Genomic DNA, 20264 nt, shown 5'->3' on the forward strand with positions numbered 1-20264 from the left:
ATTCTTTTAATTGATTGATAGATTAGTCTATAATTGAATCATGTAATTAATAGACTATAATTGATTTAATTAATTTAGTAATCTTTAACAAAATAATAAAAACATATATTTGAATTTTTATTAATAAAAAAATAAATAATAATAATAATGCATGAACCTTAAAAAAAATTGCTTAAAGGAATATTCTGGGTTCAAAACAAGTGAAGCTCAGTCAACAGCATTTTTAGCATAATGCTGATTACCACAAAAAATAATTTCGATACATCACTCCTTTTCTTGAAATAAAGCAAAAATGGAGGTTACAGTGAGGCACTTGAGTGAATGGGGCTAATTTTTGGAGGGTTTAAAGGCAGAAATGTGAAGCTTATAATTTTATAAAAACACTTACATTAATTCTTCTGTTAAAACTCTTGTATTATTTAAGCTGTAAAGTTGTTTAAATTGTAAATTTTACAGTCATTTTATGGCTTTAGGTTTGTTGACATTACATCATCATGGCAACAAAGTTGTAATATTGGATATAACTTTACACAGAAAAGGTCAGTAAGCGATTTTATCACACTAAAATCATATTAACACACATTGTTTATGTCTTGTGGCTATAACTTTTGAAAAAGTTAGTATTTTAACGTTTACGGATTGGCCCCATTCACTTCCATTATAAGAGCCTCGCTGTAACCCAGATTTGTTTTTTAAAGAAAAGGAGATCAACATGAGGAGTCAAAATACATTTTTCTTGTAATCAGCATTATGCCACAAATGCTGTTGATTGAGCTTAACTTGTATTGAACCCGGAATATTCCTTTAAAGGTGCACTCAGTAACTTTTGCGTTTGTGTCATCTTGGACCTACAGTGACACCTAGCGGCGTGTATGCAGCTTTATTCAAAATCAATAGTTTTTAGTTACAGATCCCATTGTAGAAATTCACTACAGGCTACACAGTCTGCCATGATTAATTTAATCCAAGAGTGAAAGTGTCAAATAACAGGCTGGTTACTGAGATAAAGCCAGTAGAATTCAACTGGTCATGTGATTCTAACATGGCAGCCCCCATGAGGAGACCCTCTCCATGTAGAATAAAACAGCTTTGATAAGATTACTGATATGGCTGGAGTCTTAATCTCATGTAATTGCTCATGATTTTATAACTGTTTCAAGTAAAACATTTTTAATGAGATAAAAATTACTGAGTGCACTTTTAAATATATATATTTTTAAGTTTAACAAATTAAAATTTGCATCAGTCTTTACCAAGGACTAACTCTTTACTATTTATAATAATAATAATAATAATAATAATAATAATAATAATAATAAATATTTAGTAAATATTAATCAAATGTTTGCATGAATAATATATATATATATATATATATATATATATATATATATATATATATATATATATATATATATATAATCAGGAAGGGAGACAAAGGGAAAGAGAATTAATAAAGCTCACTTCGACATACTCAAAGTACATCAAAATAAATAAAAATAGTAAAGAAATAAGAAGAATTAAGTATCAGAAATGTCCCATAATTAACAAGAATATTTTACCCTCATACACTGAGAGTTATCGTTAAAATTTCTGACAGTGAAAAGTTGAAGCCCAAAAAAGTGGTTTGTAATTTACGAATCTACATTTTGCGGTCCTTGGCTAAAAAAAGTGTGAGGTTAAATTTTTAAATAGTAGTGGCCTGTCTTTTAGAGCTCCTTGGTAGTGGCACTTCGTTGTAACTACACCCAGGACGTAGCCAGGAAATGACTTTTGGGTGGGGCTTAATAAAAATGGATGGGCCAAGTTTTTGCCCAAATTTGTATTTTCCAAATTTTCCATAATAACAGAGAAGCGATGCATTCAAACAGTTCATTTAACACTTTCAGAAAAAAGAATTTATACTTTTTTAAACTACTTTATAAATATATATTTGAAATCAAAGAATAATCTCTACTGTACTAAGTGGGCCTTGGTCTAATTTGCCGTTGGCTACGCCACTGACTACACCTCCCATGATGCATTATTCTGAGTGTCATTACAGGTCGCTAGCTGCTAAAACAATCAGGCGCTAGCTATGTTTATTTGAGCACTGTAGTTTAAAACCTTGCAAAATGAGTTCTTCTGACGAAAGATGTAAAGGCACAAAACGATCTGCATCTCCAAATGAAGTATGTAGTTTCTCTCATTACACATATTTTAATTAACACAAAATGCTCTGACATTTAGGCGAACCAGCAACGTTAGCAATGTGTTAGTAATGTTGTTTCTAGCTCTTTTTAAATGCTAGTAGTGTTACAAAGAAGACTTATACTTCAGTCTGTAGTTCAGTCAAAACAGTTACATTTAAGTCGTGTTTTATCTGCCTGTTTTGGGTACTTTATTGTTCTTTGAGCAATTTTTTTTAATTTGCATATCTAGCAAGGTAGGTAACAAGATTGTTCAAGCAAGATCATTTCTGTTAAGTGTTTTCATAGAGTAAACATCACTTTATCACCAACGTCGATGCATTCATAATGGTCCTATGTGGTATTATAATGGACTTTGATGTGCCTTTTTTCTTTCTCTTTTCACGTCTATGTAAGGCCCTTTTTACGATTGTGTATAACATTTACACAATTTCTTGCCTTGCCAAATGGCTCAGTTTAATCTGATTTGGCTTGTCATTGCAGACAGGATCCACACAATGGGCATCAGCAGATTTGGGGACAGACGAAAGGAAGCAGAAGTTTTTGAGGCTGATGGGAGCAGGAAAGGTACAGTTGAACTCCATTAAGTCTCATACTTTCTGTTTTTAAATTATATGATTTTATTGCAGTTAATCTGTTTCAGATAATCATTAATCGACAATTTGCTGTTTGAACATGAAAGAGATCACACATTCTTCATTGTTTTCATTTATTTATAGAAAGAGCACACTGGACGCCTTGTTATTGGGGATCACAAATCGACGTCTCATTTCCGAAGTGGTGAGTACCCAACGGTATGGTGAAGCGGTGGTCTCTAGAGTGGAAGTGAAAGGTTTCTGTATTTGAATGCTTGACATGTCACCAAGCGATTGCAACCTCCCATTGAGCTGGAAAAAACACTTCAAAATTAATTGTATGGGGAGTGCATGAAGATGACTTCCTGTATACCACACATCCTTTTCCCCAGATGCTGTTAAAGAGAACATGTTCTGATCTTTAATCCAAGTATCTGTAATGTCTTGTAATTTATTGTGCACATAGGACAAGCATTACAATACAGTTTATATATAGTAATACATAGAACTACAAGCTTAAAGGGATAGTTCACCCAAAAATGAAATTTTTTTCATGCTATTCCTGATGTGTAATTTCTTTCTTCTGTAGAACACAAAAAGATTTTTATAATAATATTTCAGCTCCTTAAATCCATAAAATCCATAAGACTCCAGTGGTTAAATCCATGTCTTCATAAGTGATAAGTGTGGGTGAGAAACAGGTCAATATTTAAGTCCTTTTTTACTATCAGTCTCCACTTTCACATTCTTCTTCTTTTGTTTTTGGCGATTCACATTCTTTGTGTATATCGCCACCTACTGGGAAGGTAGGAGAAACTATAATAAAAAAGGACTAAAATATTGATCTGTTTCTCACCCACACTTATCATATCACTTCTGAAGACATGGATTTAACCACTGGAGTCGAATGGATTACTTTTATGCTGCCTTTATATGCTTTCTGGAGCTTCAACGTTTTGGTCACCATTCACTTGCGTTGTATGGACCTAAAGAGCTGATATACTCTTCTTAAAATCTTTGTTTGTGTTCTGCAGAAAAAAAGTCAAACACATCTGGGATGGCATGAGGGTGAGCAAATAATGAGAGAATTTTCATTTTTGGGTGAACTATTCATTTAAAATAGTATCTTACTGATATCAGGATAACTACACTTTTTAACTAATACATTTTTTCCACAATGTTTCCAGTTGTTCTTGATAATAGGATAAGGGTTTTTTAAATAATTTTGTTGGGATTGCATTCATTAAAAGCAATTCCTAGAAAATAAAATTCTTTAGAGCTGAGAATAACTACAAAAATCTATATTCACTAAAATTTCCATGATTTTATTTTGGTAATTTGTCATTTCCATGACTTTTGCAGGCTTTAAATAAACAATTTTAAATTACCGCGATGCTGTATATACTGGTTTCCATGACTGTGGGAACCCTGTGATATACACTGGATGAAAGCAACCATGAGTGAGACAAATTTGAGTTATGGGAACAAATAGTGACATTTTGCATTTGATTGTGTGTTGTCTCTAGGGGCAGAGGATCAGAAGATCACCAGTGAGCTGGAGAACCAGTATCGGCAGGGTCTGGATGGGAAGCTTTCAGGAAGGAACAGAAGACACTGTGGTCTGGGATTTAGTGAGGTGAAAGCACTCTCTCATAAGCTGTGTGTTTGGATAGTATTTATAAACTAAGAGACTTACAAATTGGAATTACTCCTGGGCAGCTTTCCCTATTTGCTATATCTGATGAACACACTTGTTAATACTAGACATTTCAAAAGTGTGCTTGAATCTGTTGTTGATTCGTTGAACTGCTTTCCTTCCTCCTCACAGCCCGATCCACCAGCTGAGATTCAGAGCACTGCTGCCTCAGAGCAATCACAGAGTTCAGATAAGACCCCTGAGCAACCATCAGAACAACACAAGGAAGAGAAAACACTTTCTTCTGACACAGATCTCAAGAAACAGGAGCAGGACCAGCACACAAACTCAAAGGAGGACAAGAAAAAGACTTTGAAAAAGGCATTTGTGAAAGCAACATAAATAGGAGTGAAAGAGATTTTTTGTTGTTATAATCTTTTCATCTCCTAAAGTGTTTACTTTAGTAAGCTGTAATTCACTCAGAATGATGGTACATTTTTGAAATTTCCTTAACTTGTGTTTTTCAATTTTAAACGTCATTTTGTTGGTGCCAAGTTATTTGGACGTGCAAGGAACCATTTGTTCTCTCCATATCAAATGAATTATTCACCCACAGATGAAAGTTCTGTCATCGTCTACTCACCCTCATGTTGTTCGAAACCCAGATCATTTCTAATGACATGAGGGCAAAGGGAAAAAAAATTATATGGGTTTCGAAAGACATGAAGGTGTGTAGATGATAACAGGAATTTCATTTCTGGGGAACTTCTACTTTAAGCAGGATCGTTTACAAATGATCAGCTCTGCTATTAGTAAAGAAGAACCAAATGGAGGGAATTTACAGACAAAAATCATGTCATTTGTGTGTATTAAAAGGAGTATGAAATGCTTGAGAGCAATAAAGAGTTAAATGAGGTTCTGTGGTTAGAATTGAGATCTTAAAATCAGTATCTTGCAGATATTTTTCAAATAAGTGTATCCACCTTATTTTGTAACACGGAAGTAAGCAGCGGCTGCATTTCCGGCGAATGTATAAAAGTTCCACTGTTATTGATTAATACCAGAATTTAGTGACATAAGTTTATAAACTATCACAAAACCACAGGATTTACAGCAGAATGATGGCGTAATGTCGGATAATTTTCGAACTTAAGCATTTATAGTAAAAGAGTAAGTGAATCATTTACTTGTTGCTGTATGTTGTATTGAAGAGACGATAATAAAATCTGCTTCTTATTTTACCGAGATCGTGACGATGAAGTGTTTCTTGTCTCCATGTAAACCTCCATTTATATGTACCTATATAACCTCCATTGATGCCTTTATTTGTTTATTTATAAAGGCGATGTTTCATAAGCCATGCTGAATGCCTGATCTGTTTGCTAAGAAAGAAAGAATGCTCTCTGACAAGAATGGAGAGTAAAATGCGTTTATTAATTTGCCAGGATGAAACAAGATGGAGTTTTGGTGCAAAGAAAGTTAAAGCAGCATTTGCCCAGTGGCTTTCTGCTGTCTTCTGGTTGTGTGAAGTTTGTGGAGGCCTGTCCGAAGGCACGGAGGACTGTCTCAATTCTGCCTGTGCAACGATGGCAAAATGTATACGGTAAAATTCAAAACAAATGAGTTTATGAAAATCATAATTAATGATAATAATATAACAACATATATTGCCAGCCTGTTATATAAAGCAGCATAATGTAGTATTTTTGTCTTTTTTTTTTTTTTAAATCGCTAAAATAGCCTATATCCCGGAAGTGGTCCACATTCAAGGTTGATAATGGCGGCGCACTAGTTTTGCTGAAAAATAAGGTGGATCAAGTTAACGGTTTGTGAGGGAGAGGAAAGAAATCAGTGTTCTTAGAATAGGAAACACTGCTTAGAAAGTGGAGAGTAAAAAAGGACTAAAATATTGATCTGTTTCTCACCCACTCCTGTCGTATCACTTCTGAAGATATTGATTAAACCACTAGAGTCATATGGATCACTTTTATGCTGCCTTTATGTGCTTTCTGGAGCTTCAGTGTTCTGGTCACCATTCACTTGCATTGTATGAACCAACAGAGCTGAAATATTTTTCTAAAAATCTTCGTTTGTGTTCTGCAGAAGAAAGTTATACACATCTGGGTTGGCATGTGGGTGAGTAAATGATGAGAGAATTTTCATTTTGGGGTGAACTGTCCCTTTACAACCTCTAGGCTGTTGATATGTTTTTTTCATATGTAAATAATCGTGTGATCGTATTTGAGCTGGAGATCCACAACTACTGTATGTCATGGAGTGTAAGAATGAGAATTGTTATGTGAATCTAATAACAACAATGAAAGATTTATTGAGTTTTGGTGAATGGAAACAAATGTGTGTCAAAAAAGGTGTTTTTTTAATTTAGATCATTTTTATCAGTTAAAACAGATATATGTTACAATACACAACACTGCAAAATATAAAGCACATTAATGCACAATTACAGGATTTTTAACAAAAATAACGGCATGCACAATTTACTAAACCATTTCTAGAAAAGAGCCTTTTGATATGTTTAAACTGGAAATGTATTTGGCAAAACAGTGCACCAATAAAATTAATAAAAACTTGTATTTAAAACATTTTGAACATCAGAGTACTTAAAAGATTGGATGTAAATTATAAATATGTGATATAAAAAACTAAAATAATTGATCTTTGGGTACCCAAGATAGCTTCTCAACACGTTTTAGTCCTCAGGCCTCGCCCTGGCTGCAAATGAAAACATCAACATTTAACTTCAAAACAAATGTCAAAGAACGACAAAAGTGTGGTGAAATGCTAAAGGGATGGTTCACCCAAATTTACTCACTAAACCTGTATGACTTTCTTTCTTTTGTGGAACACCAACAGATATGTTAAGCAGCTTTAGTCACCATTCATTTTTATTGTACTGACAAAGATGCAGTGAAACTGAATGGTGACTGAGACTGTCAGTCCATTTTACCTAACATCTCCTTTTGTATTCCACGGAAGAAAGAAAGTCATATGGGTCTGGAACGACATGAGAGTAAGTAAATGATGACAGTATATTTTTGTGTGAACTAACACTTTACATATCACCATTATTTACTCAGGCTGCTGTTGTATGGAGGTACCGGATTCTTTTCTGACCTGCGAACTGCTTCCTCCTGATAGAAGCCTCTGAGGCCAGAGCAAGAGGCATGCTCATGATCCTCTCCTGCTGCTGCAGCACATTATCCAGCTCACTGAAATCTAACTGCTCCATGTCTGCAGGCTCTGCCATAGACTTCACACTGAAATGCAGGCGGAAAAAGGAACAGAAGACTCACCATCTAAACTCATACAAACTAAAAACATACATTTCATCCATTAACAACTGCTGATTTCTCATTTTACAACCATACCTTGACCTGGACAGTAGGCCTTTTATCTTTGCTACATTTTGAGAGCGAGCCTCCTTCTCCTCTGGACTTAGGTCTTCATCTGATTCAATGTCGGGTAGTCTCTTTGGAATGGGCACTTTCTGGGGCGTTGAGAGCTGAGGTGGGGGCCGAGTCCAGCCATAACAACAGAAGAATTGTACAAAAACATTAATTGTATCTCAAATAGTACAAACTTGCAATCTGAAATTTAAAGGAATAGTTCACTCAGAAATTACAATTCTGTCATCATTTACCCTCATGTCATTCCAAACCTGTAACATTCTTTCTTCTGTGGAATACTCAAGAAGATGTTAGGCAATATCAGGACCCATTCATTGTCATTGTATGAAAAAAATTTGCAATGAAAGTGAATGATGACTGAGGCTAACATTCTGCTTGCAAGTCTCAAGCATCTGAATTAACAGGAGGGTGAGTAAATAATATATATATATATATATTTTTTTTTTACAATTTATGAATAAATGGCTAGGTTTACATGCACACCAATACTCTGATTATTGCAATAATCAGAGTATAAGGAATAATACGATTAAGATGTTTTCATGATTTGAGCCAACAACTTCAATCCTGTTAACATGCTACTTGCTATTACTCTGATTTTTTGCAGAGAAATGTGTTGTTTTAATGCTTTTTATAAATGAATATTTATAACAAAAAACAACTTGTTGCAAATATGTCTCAGTTTGGCATAGGGAAAATGAGTCAGTCAGTTTGTGAGTCTTTTTGAAGGATTTATTAAAAGAACCACTTCATAAGAGTCATTTTCGACTACACTGGATGTGCCAGAGATTATTTAGCAGAGATGGGCCACTTGTATTAAAATGAATGGGAGAAATTGGAACACTCAACCAAGGAGCTCTGAGTGTCCAACGGTCAACGGATGTAGAAAGGAAGTCCCACCTTACAGTTAAAAGAGCCAATCACCTTTTAGATACATACATCACCTGTCAATCAACTCTAGAACGTGCATGCGCATTAGCTATACAAGCCTGGAAAATTTCGTTTTTTAGCGTAATATGAGGTTAAGAATCACAATTTATGATGCCAGTATTGTCAGATTTTATTGCTGATGTGAAATATGTTCTTTGATCGGAATCTTGACCAACCATTTTTGAGATTTTATTCTTTCTCCATTCAAGCAGATAGGAGCTGCACTGGCATGACTGGAAATAACTTCCCGAGACAGTTCCAAAGATGGCCGACAGTAGACTGACTTGCTAGAAAGACTTTGGATGCGCTGTCTGTTTTGATTCACTAAAAAGAATCGGTTCATAAGAGTCATTTGTGTGTGAATCGGAATACACGCAATGGATGTTGTTGTGTTTCACTCCCGAGCACAAACTCATTTCAAAGAGTGTTTCCTTCCCATTATTTTGCTGCATTTTTATCTCCTCAACATTCAATTCAGACTACAAACAGACATTCACAACTTGGGAAAATAAGTTTTCTTTTGCCGTGGGGCTGTAGATGGGGGAGCACCACTGCTGGAAAACGGTGCATGGAACTGCCGTTTTACATGAAGCCGAAAAGTCAGTGCAGCTTCTTTTTCGTGATGTTTCTTAACCTGTTCTTAAATGGAACATGATCCGTGTGCAGCACTGGCGCAGGCACACTTTGGTCAGAGTGGAAGAAATGTGATTAAAGCGTTTACATGCCAGTATAAAGCGATTAAAATAGGAGTACTCCACATATCTTACTGCGATTATCAATACTCTGATTATTAGCATAATCGCAATATCATAATCATAATATTCTTTTTACATGAGCTTTGGTTTATTCGCAGTATTGAGGTGGTTTTGGGTAGTTTTTTGTTTTAGCATGCAAGCACACAATATACAAATTTCTCTTGATTTTTCTGGAATATACCTCTCGGGTAAGATCAAGCTCAAAGTCCACAGGCTCCATGTCCTGTTCTTTCATTAGCCTTGCTTGAACCGTAATCCATTCATCTGATCCAGGCTGTTGACGGTTTTTCTCCAGCACTGTATATTCTGGTCGCTGCAAAGCAATGTCTTTCTCCCAGCCCTACTAAGGCAAAGACAAACAGTATTTAGGCAGCATATGCTACACTTCCCCTGGATATGAGCCTCTATCCTGTTTATAAAACCTGATAAGGATCAGGCGCACAATATCTCTTTCATATACCACTTAGAAAGTTGTTTGGGAAAGCTGGTATCAATTCGAGAAATTATACTTAAGGAATAGTTCACCCAAAAATGAAAAATCTCTCATCATTAACTCACCCTCATGCCATCCCAGATGTGTATGACTTTCATTTTTCTGCTGAACAAAAAGATTTTTAGAAGAATATTTCAGCTCTGTAGGTCCATACAATGAAAGTGGATGGTGACCAGTCCAGAACTCCAAAAAGGAGATAAAGGCAGCATAAAAGTAATCCATACAGCTCCAGTGGTTTAATCGATGTCTTCTAAAGCGATCCAGTTGGTTTTGGGTGAGAACAGACCAAAAAGTAACTGGACACGTGCGCAGAGCGCTAGATGGCGCTATAGCAAGTGGAATCGAGCTTGAAATCATGATCATGCCTAGAGACTGCTGTCAAGATGTACAGTGAAAAAGGAGTTATATTTTGGTCTGTTCTCACCCAAAACAAACTGGAATGCTTCAGAAGACATAGATTAAACCACTTGAGTCTGATGGATTACATTTATGCTGACTGGTCACCATTCACTTGCATTGGACCTAAAGAGCTGAAATATTCTTCAAAAAATCTTTGTGTTCAGCAGAAGATAGAAAGTCATACACATCTGGGATGGTATGAGGGTGAGTAAATGATGAGAGAATGTTCATTTTTGGGTGATCTATCCCCTTAATTGTGGACAGAACTTCTGGTATAAATAGTGAGCTGAAAGTTTTGCTGCCTGGCATAGAATATCTTACAGCAGTTTCATGCTAGCAGCTTCTTCTGCACTTTAATTTAAAATGACAGGTCATCCAAAAATGAACATTCTCTTGTAATTTACTCAACCCATATGCCTTTCTTCTGTGGAACACAAAAGGAGATTTTAGGTAGCATGTTAGTCCCAGTCAGTCACCATTCACTTTCATTTAATCTTTTTTTCCATATATTGAAAGTCAAAGGTGACTGAGGCTGACATTTTGTCTAACATCTCCTTTTTGTGTTTCACAGAAGAAAGAAAGTCATACAGGTTTGTTAACAGAGCAAATGGTGGTAAAGACATGAAAAGAACAGAAAGCTTAAACTAACAAGACAGTGTGTGTAATAACAGGCAGTAGATAGTTGTATCATTGTTACAAATAATCAAACCCATCACCAAATTACAACATGCCAACTTGTAGAATTTTGTAGTTGAACACATCAAGCCATGCATAACAGCTTACAAAAGTGCAAACAAGTTTTAATGTTTTAACAATTAAAAATCACCACGCAGAACCATTCATTCATTCCCTCACTAATAGGCATGAGGTCAGTGGATAAGATCAACAACTCAGTTGTCAGAGATACTTATGAAAATACACTGTCACACAATAAAAAACAAAGTGTTTAGTCAGTTTCTGATTTTATTTGTGCCTGTAGTGCAAACCTCAACATTAGAAAATGAAGAGAATTTGAGGTTCAGAAGTGTATTGATGTACATAACAATGTTATAGTTGTGTCTTAGTTAGTTCACTTTTGCATCACCATTTGTCTTCTAGCCACGGTATACAAATCAAATAACAGTGTACAACATCACTGCCTACTGACAAAAAGGTTAACAGCGATGAAGGTGCTGGTGATGTTAAAGACCCCATGAAATGGCTTGATGAGCAGTTTTATTTTTTGTTATTTTTCCTATTGAAACAGAATTTGGGGCAGGATATATCAAAGAGCTTGTCCCTCTTATTTTAAATAGCCAATAGGAATATTTACGTCAAAATTGAGAAGCATGATTTGTGACTTACTATTGCTAGTCATTCACGAGAGCATTTTATTGGACAAAAATTGATTCGTTTTGAGTTCCGTTTTTCCAGAAAAGAAAGACTGTACATTTTAAAAATCGGAGTTTCACAATTTAAGTAACTAAAATTTTGATTTCATGGGGTCTTCAAAAAAAAACTGTTCTATTGTGACACTGAGCCAAATATTTATGGAGACAGGCTTTCACATGTAGAGAATGTTATTAGTTTTGAGGATGGTTTATATCAGTTAATAACAAAAATTACTCTTTGAAACTCAGGTTAGTAACTGAAAGGTTACACTCCTCTCATTAGCAGTTGTTAGAGAAACTAAAAACAATCACAATGATTTATAGAGTTGTGAATGAGTAAATATTTTTCAGATTTTAATGAGTGAACCAAATTATGTTTGGTATTAGTAGATTCAATTTATAAACTTCTTATGCAACTCAAACTGAACTATGAGTAATTTAATAATGTCTTATATAACTGCTGTAATCATTTAACTATTGCTGAGGGTTTTTTGTTTTCGTGTCTGTTTGTCAGACTTGAGACTGACAGCAGTTTTAAGTGACTTAAGTGGCCATGATCAGGTTGTTTTTAGGAAAGATTTGCATCTCAGTGGTGGTCAAATTAATCATAAAATGTGTTGGCAGCTTTACTAATGTTTCTCTCTTATAAAAAGCTGTTTCATTTAGCTCTAACTAAGTAGGGCTGCACGATAATGGTTAAAATGATAATCACGATTATATTGCTCAAAATTGTAATCCCGATTATTAGTCACGATAATACTGTCATTTGACAAATATGTAAATATATATATATATATATATATATATATATATATATATACAAACAATCATGACACGGTCCAAATCATTGAGATCATGTTTTTCCCCATTCTGATGGTTGATGTGAACAATAACTGAAGCTCCTGATCCGTATCTGCATGATTTTATGCACTGCACTGCTGCCACATGATTGGCTGATTAGATAATCACATGGATGATTGTTGGTTCCAGACGGGCTGGTTTGAGTATTTCTGTAACTGCTGATCTCCTGGGATTTTCACGCACAACAGTCTCTAGAATTTACTCAGAATGGTGGCAAAAACAAAAAACATCCAGTGAGCGGCAGTTCTGCAGATGGAAATGCCTTGTTGATGAGAGAGGTCAACAGAGAATGGCCAGACTGGTTCAAACTGACAGAATCTATGGTAACTCAGATAACTGCTCTGTACAATTGTGGTGAGAAGAATATCATCTCATAATGCTATTCTGAGAGGCGGGTTGGCACTGTTTTAGTGGCACGAGGGGGACCTACACAATATTAGGCAGGTGGTTTTAATGTTGTGGCTGATCGGTGTGTATATACAGTTGAATACAGAAGTTTACATAGACCTTAGCCAAATACATTTAAACTCAGTTTTTCACAATTCCTGACATTTAATCGTAGAAAACATTGCCTGTCTTAGGTCAGTTAGGATCACTATATTTTAAGAATGTGAAATGTTGGGGGCCTGGGTAGCTCAGCGAGTAAAAACGCTGACTACCACACCTGGAGTTCGAATCCAGGGCTTGCTGAGTGACTCCAGCCAGGTCTCTTAAGCAAACAAATTGGCCCGGTTGCTAGGGAGGGTAGAGTCACATGGGGTAAACTCCTCGTGGTCACTATAATGTGTGGTTCTCGCCCTCGGTGAGGGGCGTGGTGAGTTGTGCATGGATGCCGCAGAGAATAGCGTGAAGCCTCCACACACGCTATGTCTCCACGGTAACACGCTCAACAAGCCATGTGATAAGATGCGCGGATTCACGATCTCAGACACAGAGACAACTGAGATTCGTCCTCCGCCACCTGGAGTGAGGCGAGTCACTGTGCCACCACGAGGACTTAAGAGTACATTGGGAATTGTGCATTCCAAATTGGGGAGAAAAGGGGAGAACATCTTAAAAAAAAAAAAAAAAGAAAGAATGTGAAATGTCAGAATAATAGTGGAGAGAATGATACTTATTTTATATTATTTTAATTCTATTTTTATTGTTATTTGTTACTGTTTTATTATTATTTGTCTTGTCATTATCTGTTTTGTGTATTAATGCTTCGGCAATATTGTATGTAAACACAATCATGCCAATAAAGTACTTTAAATTTGAAATTGAAAAATTGAATGATTTCAGCTTTTATTTCTTTCATCACATTCCCAGTGGGTCTGAAGTTTACATACACTTTGTTAGCATTTGGTAGCATTGCCTTTAAATTGTTTAACTTGGGTCAAATGTTTTGGGTTGCCTTCCACAAGCTTCTCACAATAAGTTGCTGGAATTTTGTCCCATTCATCCAGAAAGAACTGGTGTAACTGAGTCAGGTTTGTAGGCCTCCTTGCTCAGACACACTTTTTCTGTTCTGCCAACAAATTTTCTATCAGACTGAGGTCAGGGCTTTGTGATGGCCACTCCAATACCTTGACTTTGTTGTCTTTAAGCAATTTTGCCACAACTTTGGAGGTATGCTTGGGGTCATTGTCCATTTGGAAGACCCAATTGCGACCGAGCTTTAACTTCCTGGCTGATTTCTTGAGATGTTGCTTCAATATATCCACATAATTTTCCTTCCTCATGATACCATCTATTTTGTGAAGTGCACTAGTCCCTCCTGCAGCAAAGCATCCCACAACATGATGCTGCCGCCCCCATGCTTCACGGTTTGGATGGTGTTCTTCGGCTTCCAAGCCTCACCCTTTTCCCTCCAAACATAATGATGGTCGTTTTGGCCAAACAGTTCAATTTTTGTTTCATCAGACCAGAGGACATTTCTCCAAAAAGTAAGATCTTTGTCCCCATGTGCACTTGCAAACTGTAGTCTGGCTTTTTTTTTTTTTGGCGGTTTTGGAGAAGTGGCTTCTTCCTTGCTGAGCAACCTTTCAGTTTATGTCGATATAGGACTAGTTTTACTGTGGATATAGATACTTGTCTACCTGTTTCCTCCGGGATCTTCACAAGGACCTTTGCTGTTGTTCTGGGATTGTTTTGCACTTTTCGCACCAAACCACGTTCATCTCTAGGAAACGGAATGCGTCTCCTTCCTGAGTGGTATGATGGCTGAGTGGTTCCATGGTGTTTATACTTGCATACTACTGTTTGTACAAATGAATGTGGTACCTTCAGGTGTTTTGAATTTGCTCCCAAGGATGAACCAGACTTGTGGAGGTCCACCATTTTTTTTTCTGAGGTCTTGGCTAATTTCTTTTGATTTTCCTATGATGTCAAGCAAAGAGGCACTGGGTTTGAAGGTAGGCCTTAAAATACATCCACAGGTACACCTCCAATTCAGTACACCTCCTATCAGAAGCTAACTGTCTAAAGGCTTGACATCATTTTCTGGAATTTTCCAAACTGCTTAAAGGCACAGTTAACTTAGTGTATGTAAACTTCTGACCCACTGGAATTGTGATATAGTCAATTAAAAGTGAAATAATCTGTCTGTAAACAATTGTTGGAAAAATTACTCATGTCATACACAAATTAGAATGCCAAAACTATAGTTTGCTAATATTAAATGAGTTTTAATGACACTTCAACCTAAGTTTATGTAATCTTCTGACTTCAACTGTGTATATGTACATATATATATATATATATATATATATATATATATATATATATATATATATATATATATATATATATATATATATATATATAACACACACACACACACACATATCTCAGAGTTTCCGCTAAGAAATGTTGGTGCCGGCCAACGTGTCCTAGAATGATAAAGTTTACCAGACAAATTGGAAAAAATCTGGTCATCTAATTTTGGTGTTTATTTTGCACTGTCAAAATGACGGACTATGCATAATAATGCAATATAGGCTAATAATGACACAATCAAGTCAAATGAACAATAAACATTTGTTCATTATTGCTGCTTTTTCATAAAAATAAAAAAAACCCGGCCGACATGGAATTAGCATAAAACAAACAAACAAACAAACATTCAACAATGGGGCAAAACAAATTAACTGAATTGCAATTTGCCACATACCTTTTCGTTTATAAATAAATATTAAAATAACAAATCATTAGGTTATGTCATAATTTGGGGCAGCACGGTGGCTCAGTGGGTAGCACTGTTGCCTCACAGCAAGAAGATGTTTGAGTCCCGGCTCACCCAGGGCCTTTCTGTGTGGAGTTTGCATGTTCTCCCTATATTAGTTTGGGTTTCCTCCAGGGGCTTCACAGTCCAAAAAACATGCAGGTTAAGTGAATTGAAAACTCTAAATTGCCCATAGGTGAGAGTGAGAGTGTGAATGTGTATGTCAGCCCTGTGATGGACTGGCCACCTGTCCAGGGTGTTTCCGTGCCTTTGGCCCAAGACAGCTGGGATAGGCTCCAGCACTACCCACGACCCTACATAGGACAAGCGGCAATAGAAAATGGATGGATGGATGTCTAAATTTCTCACCTTAGCTCTTAATTTTTATGACTATTTTCCTCAGATTTTTCATGGCAGCAAAATGTTTATTATTATTTATTTTTTATTTTTTTGCTAAAGTGAAGTCAAATATGTCCATTAAGTATTGCATAGGTTTTCAACAGAGCTGTTCAGCTTGAAGTCCAAAAACCCTGAAGAGAATTTGCAATTAGTTCACTCACTTTTTATAATGGGGTTTTTTAAACTTACGTGTAAAATAAAGTCTGTAGTAAACATTACTTGATATGTGGACGTTTTGTTCTACAACATAAATTACACACAGTCATACCTCAACTGTGAATATTGATGCCGTATTGAATTATATACTTTTTTTTTTTTTAAACACATGGTGGTCTCAAAATTCACATTTGAGGTATGAATTTGTGAAATTTTTGTTGTAGTACAAAATGTCCATGTATCGTTAAATATTGTTTACCACAGATCTTATTTTACTCTTAAGTTGAAAAAACCCATATTAAAAACCCATAGGAAAATCCAGAGGGAACCCATGGCGAATTAGACTTCCGGGTTCGCCTACAAATTGACGTCATGGCTGAACAGCTCTACTGAATTAAGCACTTGAATGGAATTGGACCAGATCTCAACATTGACATAATCAATCGCTGAAGTCAGTGAAAGTCTTGGATTAGAGCACAAGAGTCACAGAAATATCTTTGAATGCAGCATAATTTTAAAAAGACAAAAGTGATAAATGAATGATAAGGAGCGAAGAAGCCCAAATATCAGTCAGATCCTGCTGATCACACTCTGATTACAGTAAACATGGGGGTAGAGCATGGTGCTAACAACACCAAGTTCATGGGACTGATTCCAATAAATAAATACTTTGAATGTACTATAAGTTGCTTTGGATAAAAGTGTCTTCCAAATGCATGAATTTAAATGAAAACTGAAACATGGTGAATCATTGCCGATTGGGCTAAATCAACTGATTCAGCATCAGGTTGCTAATCAAGACATGATGGTTCTACTTGAATACTATTTGCTACAATTAAACAAATCATGATTAACAATATCTTCAACAACAGTTGTTAAAAATGACAAGTCCAATTGACTATAAAAAATATCTGACCACACTTTGGGCAAATTTGAAATGAGTCTCAGAGTGTTTCAATTGAAGCAGGATGTTCTGATACTGATACTCAGGTCAGAATGAAGAGGCACTTGATTTATTGTTCTGCTGTAGGATATTATGAATGATTAAGATTAAGATTATTAAGATTGATTGCACACAAAAATACCTTCATACCCAGTTAATTACCAACAATTAATATGTTGTTAATACAAGGCAACAGGGTCAATTCTTCCCACCATAAAATCTTCATACAAAATATAACATTACAAATGATCTCAGAAAAGATATTTAGATTATTTAATAAATAAATGAGTAAATTAACATTTGACAAGACGGGCATAATTGTTTTTTTTTTCAGATTCATATTGGGAGATCAGAAAGGCAGTCAGGTAAAGGGCTTTCCTTTTCTTTTCATATTCGAATATATTCACAAGTCTGTGCAGGTGAAGCCAGGAGTCCAGTGCTGGACTGTTATCACTCCGTGTGTCTGTCCAAAGCAGACAGGCGGACATTCTGGCCAATCCCTAAGCCTGCAGCATGGCCCCACCCACCCACAGCCTGTTAATGTAAAGCTGTGCTTTGTTCATGGGGTAAAAGGTGTGTTAGCATGTTAGCTCTATGTGTCTCACGGCCTTATAGGGGAGGGGCATAGCGAGGGTCCCTGGGTCTATTAGGTAGGGAGTAACGTACTGATCCTGGGTCAGAGTTGACGGGTCGAGTGGAGGCACGGGAGCCGGTGGACTGTCGCTCACCCTGACACAAGTTACGTTTGCGCTCACGCACTAGAGCTCTCTGGTGCCGTTTCATTCTCTCCAGCTGCTCCTGCACACTCATCCTCCCTCTCTGCAACTGCGGATGATCAGGCTGAGTCTCTCCTGAGCACAGCCGCTCCAAGGCACTCTTTGGTCTCTCCTACATGGGAGAGGAAGTCGAGAGAGAGAAAGAGAGGATAAGAGAATATTACACAGCATTGTGAACAGGCCTTAAAAGTGCACCAAGTAACTCGTCTTTGTGTCATCTTGGACTCACACTGACATGTCGTGGCTTGGATGCAGCATCATTTAAAATGTGCTCTAACCATATGGAAAATTCTTTCTTGATCTAAATGCGCTGATCTAATTGACTGGTGTGATCGAACTTCCGTGAGGAAAAACACAAGAGGACTTTTTTTTATATCAGTCCACCTGGAGTCTTATTCACAAGGTTCCAGCTTAATACAAGCACTATTGAGGATAAAATAATACTGGATTTGCCACAGTTTGAGGCACATAATAGCAAGTAAATTGGATATGTACAAGCATATTCTGCTTTCACCTTAACTTTTGTTTTGTTTACCATGAAATAGTCTGTAATGTGGTATTCTGTTAGACTGTTTACATCCTGTGTGTGTCTACTAGTGGAAGTTCCATCAAACCAGCCAATCAGATGGTCGAGAAAGCATTTTCCAGTTAAGCTTTCGGTTGAAAACCGGTGATTTCGCTACGTTTACGCTTCTCGTCCACACTGAAAAAGCATTTATTCCTCCACCAAAAATGGAGACTTTTGAATATGGAAATGAAATACTATTCTAGAATGTGGCAAGATAAAAGGCTGCATTATCAGTTTTGCTAACTCCTCTGGAAGTGTGTTCTACAGCATTTTGGTACTCACCATTGTGAGCAATGCTGATTCGCCTCTCCTCAGTGAAGAGGAGGCAACTGTGCTGGACTGGTTTATCCTGGATGAGGAGCCTGACAGACCTAAGTGATCACGAAAGGTAAAAGTACACTCACTGGCATTACAACTGGCCAAAATCGCTTTTTACCCATAAAAGCATCCTGTGTCTTGGAGATATAACCATAATGATAAAAAAAATTATTTGTTTAGTAATATCATTTCATTTGCCAAAAAACTGTGGTAAGAATTTAAAAATACGTATGTCTTAAAAAAGAGTTTCACCTCGTCTTTGGAGAGTCAGATAGCCTGGGTCCACCTGATCTGATCCACGGTCACTTCCAGGAAGCTCTGGTTCACTTAGGAAGGACCGTAGCTCTGCCTGAAGCCCAAACATTTTATTTCATTCATCTGAATTTGCAAGCAATCAATCACAATACAAGTTCAATATTATAAATGTTAAGACCATAGAATTCAATTTGTGTCCTTAACAGCAGCTTAAATCTCAACAGCAAATCAATCAGTAAAAGACTGTGAATCTGAATTTAGTTTCATAAGTATAAAAACTTCAAATCAGGGCAACATATGACTGGAAACATGAACATTTTGGCTAGTTGTTAAATTTGAAAACATCTGTAATTTAAAATGAATGCAAGACATGCTCAGTATATTGCCTCTGTTTTATTTGCCCTATGAAGAACAGGTCTATGATGCTGTACCTTAAATGCTTAATTACTATTTTTAATAATAATAATACAATTAATAATAAAGGCTTTATAATTATTTAACTACATTCAAAACCAGTTAATAAGCAGAATCTGCATTTGCTATTAGCAGTTATTTCTAATTATGCATATTTTGGTCATTTATCTTGCTACATTTTGCACCATTACTCTGGCAGAGCTACACTTTCTTTTTTGTACATTTGTACTAATTTGAGAAGAATGACTATAAATTTTACTTGACTGTACAATAACAATAGACTTAGTGAATTAAAATGACCCTGCAATCTCCATTAATATAGTTGCTCTCTCTGTCACGTTTCCTCTCATCAGATTGTCGCTTGAGGCCTCGCACAGATGTGTGTCTGATGACCGATGTTTCCTTTGGAAGGGGAGGGACAACAGGGGGTGTGTCCTCATCATAGACGAGGGGCAAAGGCGGTCTGGGTGGAGCATGATCCTCTTCCTGAAAACCAAAATTATGCACTTAAAGGACTATTCTGGGTTCAATACAATTTAAGGGTAATCGAAAGCATTTGTGGTGTAACACTGATTACCAGAAAAATGACTTTGG

General features: G+C 36.4%; 2 protein-coding genes across 10 annotated transcripts in view; one reads left to right on the forward strand and one right to left on the reverse strand.

Annotated features, from left to right (window-relative positions):
- Window positions 1-2026: 2026 nt before the first annotated feature.
- Window positions 2027-5647, forward strand: LOC127456529 (small acidic protein-like). The gene is made up of 5 exons (XM_051725076.1): window positions 2027-2171; window positions 2673-2756; window positions 2909-2969; window positions 4291-4400; window positions 4593-5647. Exons 1-5 carry the CDS (start codon window positions 2115-2117, stop codon window positions 4800-4802), a joined length of 522 nt encoding a protein of 173 aa, XP_051581036.1. The 5' UTR covers window positions 2027-2114; the 3' UTR covers window positions 4803-5647.
- A 1057-nt stretch (window positions 5648-6704) lies between these two features.
- LOC127456524 (pleckstrin homology domain-containing family A member 7-like) overlaps window positions 6705-20264 on the reverse strand; it is a 139572-nt gene continuing 126012 nt past the window's right edge. For 8 of the 9 annotated variants that reach the window (XM_051725070.1, XM_051725063.1, XM_051725067.1 and 5 more), the window contains 8 exons: window positions 19971-20156; window positions 19254-19350; window positions 18966-19054; window positions 18006-18227; window positions 9695-9853; window positions 7790-7923; window positions 7536-7678; window positions 6705-7133 (listed from right to left, as the gene is read on the reverse strand). In XM_051725070.1, the coding sequence (XP_051581030.1) occupies window positions 7111-7133; window positions 7536-7678; window positions 7790-7923; window positions 9695-9853; window positions 18006-18227; window positions 18966-19054; window positions 19254-19350; window positions 19971-20156 (1053 nt within the window). In that variant the 3' untranslated portion in view covers window positions 6705-7110. Of the gene's footprint in view, window positions 7134-7535; window positions 7679-7789; window positions 7924-9694; window positions 9857-18005; window positions 18228-18965; window positions 19055-19253; window positions 19351-19970; window positions 20157-20264 lie in introns of those variants that run through there. The other variant, XM_051725068.1, reaches the window with a different exon arrangement.

Source organism: Myxocyprinus asiaticus, chromosome 18, assembly GCF_019703515.2.
Source record: "Myxocyprinus asiaticus isolate MX2 ecotype Aquarium Trade chromosome 18, UBuf_Myxa_2, whole genome shotgun sequence".
NCBI lineage: Eukaryota > Metazoa > Chordata > Actinopteri > Cypriniformes > Catostomidae > Myxocyprinus > Myxocyprinus asiaticus.